The sequence below is a fragment of the Diabrotica undecimpunctata genome, chromosome 8 (assembly GCF_040954645.1).
Source record: "Diabrotica undecimpunctata isolate CICGRU chromosome 8, icDiaUnde3, whole genome shotgun sequence".
NCBI classification, from domain to species: Eukaryota; Metazoa; Arthropoda; class Insecta; order Coleoptera; family Chrysomelidae; genus Diabrotica; species Diabrotica undecimpunctata.
In genome coordinates, this window is record NC_092810.1 from 12,349,674 (window position 1) to 12,354,457 (window position 4,784).

Consider the following 4,784-nt stretch of genomic DNA (forward strand, 5'->3'; position numbering starts at 1 on the left):
TCACTGCAAGGAGTAAACCCATGAGCTGGTAATTTTTTTATGTGGCCTACAATCTTCTATTCATTTGTTCTTCCTAAAATGGAGGAGAACCCTAAGCTGTCCTTCGTAAACTTTTGTTTTTTATCCTTCTTTTAATTAAGAGTGGTCTTATGAATTTGATAAGCTTTAGCAGCAGCATTGACACCCATTTGTTTATTTTCGACCGCATTAACCGCTTGTATTAATGCATCTTCCGCCCACACCCCTCCTCATCACGTAGTTAGTTGGCATTTTTCTGTAACAGAAAAATACAAGCTCTACTTAGGTAGTAATAACACTATAAGTCGTTTTAATAAAAGTAACATTTAAAAACGTTGGTACTGGTACATCTCTCCTGTATTGAAATACGTGGCCATCTCTAACAAAACGTACTGGTCCATCTATCCCAAAAGTCCGGGTGAGATGGACCACCTCATAATTTGCATTTTTAACGTACACATGGCGGCTTTTTTAGGTAAGGTTACTACCTACATATTTATTGACATCGCTACAAGAATCCTACGTCGATATCACGTCAACTTAAACTAAAAACTAAAACTATGTTACTACGTTAAAAAATCTTTGGACTTACCAAAATAGATAATGACGTTTTTCTCGACAAATATTAACAACAACACCATATAACTAACAGTATGTCTTTACTGTAACTGAAGCATACTCACAACAAAACGATGGTAGCGCTCGAGCTACACAGTTCGGAAATAATGGACTGGTCCATCTCTCCCGGTGGTCCATCTCTCCCGGACTTACCCTATATGAAACATAAACATGGGCTTTCAAAAACAACATAGTCCACATACTCCAAGCGACTCAGCAGGTCACAAAAGTGACTTTTTTGGGCTAACATCAACAGCAGTTTCATTTATTGATTTGTCATTTACTACGTAGAATATGATTTACTTTGTACCTTGCCTTAGCCCTTTGCCCTTGGATGAAACCAAAAGTTATCAAAAACGCCGATTTTTACTGATATCTTCCTCTTTTTTATGTGTGTATACAATATATCACTCTTTTTAAAATGCATAATAAATCAATTTGGCATCTAATAGATCTAAGACATTTTGCAAACTTAAACCGATATCTATTTCTACATAAAACTCTCGAACTGGGTTTAAATAATAGGGGTGAAAACGTTTTATTCTTGACGCTTACCGTCGATAAAAATAAACAATAAAACTAAAAGTGCAGATGCCGTTGATAATCCCCAGGTGCCACTCTTTCGAACTTTTATTCCGGCAAACTCGGAAACTGAACATAAAAAGAGGTTCGTGGACTTGACTGAAACGAGCATTCATTGAAATAAGAAAACGGAAGACAAGAATGCCAGACAAAAAGAATGCTAATGGATAAAAAAAACTAGTGAAAGGGGCATTAGTGTTGAAGAAGGCCTATATCGGGATCTGATCTGAATTTCTTACCTTTTTATTGAGATAGGAGTTTTGTGAGTTATTTATTATCACATTCGTGAGAATGTGAAACAGAATATTATTTTTTTGTAACACATTGTAGTTCGTAGTATAAATACATAATCAAACCGTCAAAGATTTCCTGAAATTTATTTTTTAAATGTATTCTATATAAGTAAGTATTTACTATGACCGCTTGTTCTGGAGACTGGAGCTTGATAGAATACAATAAAATTAACTGAGAAAATAATATATCTTTATAATCCATTTAATTCACATATTATAAATTCTATACTTAAATTTTAGCAATATTTAAGTGCTTACATCACCTGTACTAAGTAAGCAATCTTTCTATTTGTTATTAACAACAAATTACAATTTTTACAATTTTATATTAAGTAAATCACAAGTTTAAAAACTCAATTTCAAACAAATCAAACTGAAAAACTCGCTCCTTCTTATTGCGCCGTCTCCTTTCGAAGGTTGGCGATCCAAATGGCAATTGTAGCTTTGGAAACTTCTGCACGAAATATTTCTGTGGATGAGCTGTCAAACCATCTCCTCAGGTCTTTCAGCCACAAGTTCTGGCGTCTTCCACCTGATCGTTTGCTCCCAACTTTACCTTCCAATATGGTTTGGAATAATTTATGTCTTCTAAGTACCTCAGTATTGGTAACTTTTGTATCCATGGAATTCTCAGCATCCGTCTGTATATATACATTTCAAAGGCATCTTTTTTTTTTTCTGTTTTCGAGTCCATTGTCCAACCTTTACAGCCATAGAGTAAAACAGAGAAAATGTAACAACTGATCATTCGAATTCTGAACTCTAGACTAAAGTCAGATCTTGTAAAAAATGTTTACATGTTCATGAGTGCTTTCCTCGCTAGTGCAATTTTTGAAGGATTTCTTTTTTGGATTACACTGGCTGTTGATATCTGCTCCCAAATATTTTATGAAACTTACATGTTCTATTATTTGTTCCTTGACATACAAACGTTGGTACGTTTGTTGCTTTCTTTAAAAATACTAAAATTTTAGTTTTGGAAACATTTAGATGTAAACCGAACATTTGGCTATGATGAACTACCGTATTTATTATATTTTGTAGTTTTTGTGAGGTGTTTGCTATTGGGACGGTATCATCAGCGTACCTGATGTTGTCTATGCTTGTTTCGTTAATCTTGATTCCACCTTGAACCTCGTCTAATGCTTTTCTGAATATAGATTTAGAATACAGATTAAATAATAGCGATGATAGGACGCAACCTTGTCGTACTACTCGTCGGATTTGTCGTTACAGTTTGGTGCAAATATAGTTCTGAGATAGTTTCCAAGCTTTGTTCGTCAATTCCAGTTGCTCTCAGAATTTCGATCATCTTTTGATGGTTAACGCAGTCAAATGCTTTTCGAAAATCAATAAAACATGCAGATACATCTACATTCATGTCTCTGCATCGACTATATCATTATTTAGCGTTGCTGTCAATAAAGTCAAGCTAGAGAATACTTGTTATTCTCCTTCGTTTTAGTCTATATCTCACTCCATCAACTTCTAACAGCTCTATTATTCCATTCCACATATTTGTCATTTCTACGTACCCCTTCCCGTATCAGTTGGCCCAAATGTATGCCCATGTATTTTGTAGTATTGTAAAACTTTTTGCCGTTTGTGGATTGTACAATGGGCCGAGGTAAAGTTATCGATTAGAAAATTTGTTCAATTATTATTAGATTTTTTAGTTATAAAAATTCAATTCGGAAATCGCGAATATGTTGCAATTGTCACGCTATAGTGTAAGAAATAGTCAAAAGATACAAAACTACAGGTTCTTTCGTCACAAAACGTAGAAATGTACGAAAAAGTAAAATAACCGAAGCAGATCGAAGGGCATTAAGACGCATTATAGTGAAAAATCGATGAGCATATTATATGGAGTTAATTAAGCGTTTTATAGAGTGACAAAATACGTTTTATAGTTGAAAAAATTAATGCGAATTGTTTTTAATAAATTTCATTTTATTTAAGGCTAAGGAAAAGCCACTTTTAACATTACAATACAATATACAATATACAATACATATATCTTTTATTTTGTTTATTGCTGTTTTATGTAACAAAGGCAAATCCACGTTAGAATTCACGAATACAAAGCCAGTCGAACTCGCCATTAATTATTACTCAGTTATACGGATTTTATCAGTTACAGTTTATGCTATGATTAACGTATACAATAGAATAAAAAAATCTCTTTGCCGTCACTGTTGAGTGAAAATCACGTACGTTATTTTTTTTATTCACATGTTTTGTTGCTAAATAAGCTTGAAAATCTCATAGCGCACATACGAAACATTTTAATTCAGAAATACTTGTAGTGCCGTCCATAGTGAAGTATTGAAATTGTAGGTACTCTTTCAATCTCTTTCAAGTAAGCAATATTATTTCAGTAGAAGAAAAAGAGTGTGAAGAATATTATAAAAGAACCATAAAAAGGGATAACGAAAGAAGATTTGAAGTTAAAATAACCTTCAATTCTAATACACGCCCATTAGGGGACTCAAAACAGCAAGCATATGTGAGACTGCTGCAATTAGAGAAGAAATTTCAAAGAGACAGAAACCTTGAAAAAGAGTACAGGAAATTTATGAAGGAATATGAAGACTTAGGTCACATGAAATTGAATAAAACCGAAACCATAAATAGGCAAGAGTATTACCTTCCTCATCATTCAGTAATAAAAGAGGATATTATCACAACAAAATGTAGAGCTGTGTTTGACGCTTCTAGTAAATGTTTAACAGGAATTAGTCTCAATGATATAATGCACTCTGGACTTCGTTTGCAACAAGATCTTACAAATATATTAATAAATTGGAACTCGTACAAAATAACATATACGGCAGATCTAGAGAAAATGTTTAGGCAAATAAAGATAGCTGAAGAAGATCAAGTTTACCAGAAGATATTATGGAGACAGTCTGTAAAAGAACCAATAAAGGAGTATCAGTTGTCAACAGTAGCATACGGTATGAAGGCCATACCTTGCATTAAGAACGATACAGGACTTACGTAATGACGAGAAATTAAAATATCCACTAGCTGCGGAAATTGTTAAACACAACATGAACGTAGACGACGTGCTAGCTGGATCAGAAACGATGGCTGAAGCTTATCAAGCTCAAACAGAGTTAACATAACTGTTCAAGAAAAGGGGTTTTGTATTAAGTAAATGGCTTAGTAATAGTCAAGATTTAATAGAAATCATACCGGAGGAACTAAAAAGTGTCGATCTTAAAATGTTAGACAAAGAAGATGCTAGGGATCCATTGGTCACCGGTT

At 33.8% G+C, this 4,784-nt stretch overlaps 1 protein-coding gene across 1 annotated transcript; it reads left to right on the forward strand.

Annotated features, from left to right (window-relative positions):
* Positions 1–477: 477 nt before the first annotated feature.
* Positions 478–4,518, forward strand: LOC140448704 (uncharacterized). The gene is made up of 2 exons (XM_072541816.1): positions 478–493; positions 3,893–4,518. Exons 1-2 carry the CDS (start codon positions 478–480, stop codon positions 4,516–4,518), a joined length of 642 nt encoding a protein of 213 aa, XP_072397917.1.
* Positions 4,519–4,784: the final 266 nt, after the last annotated feature.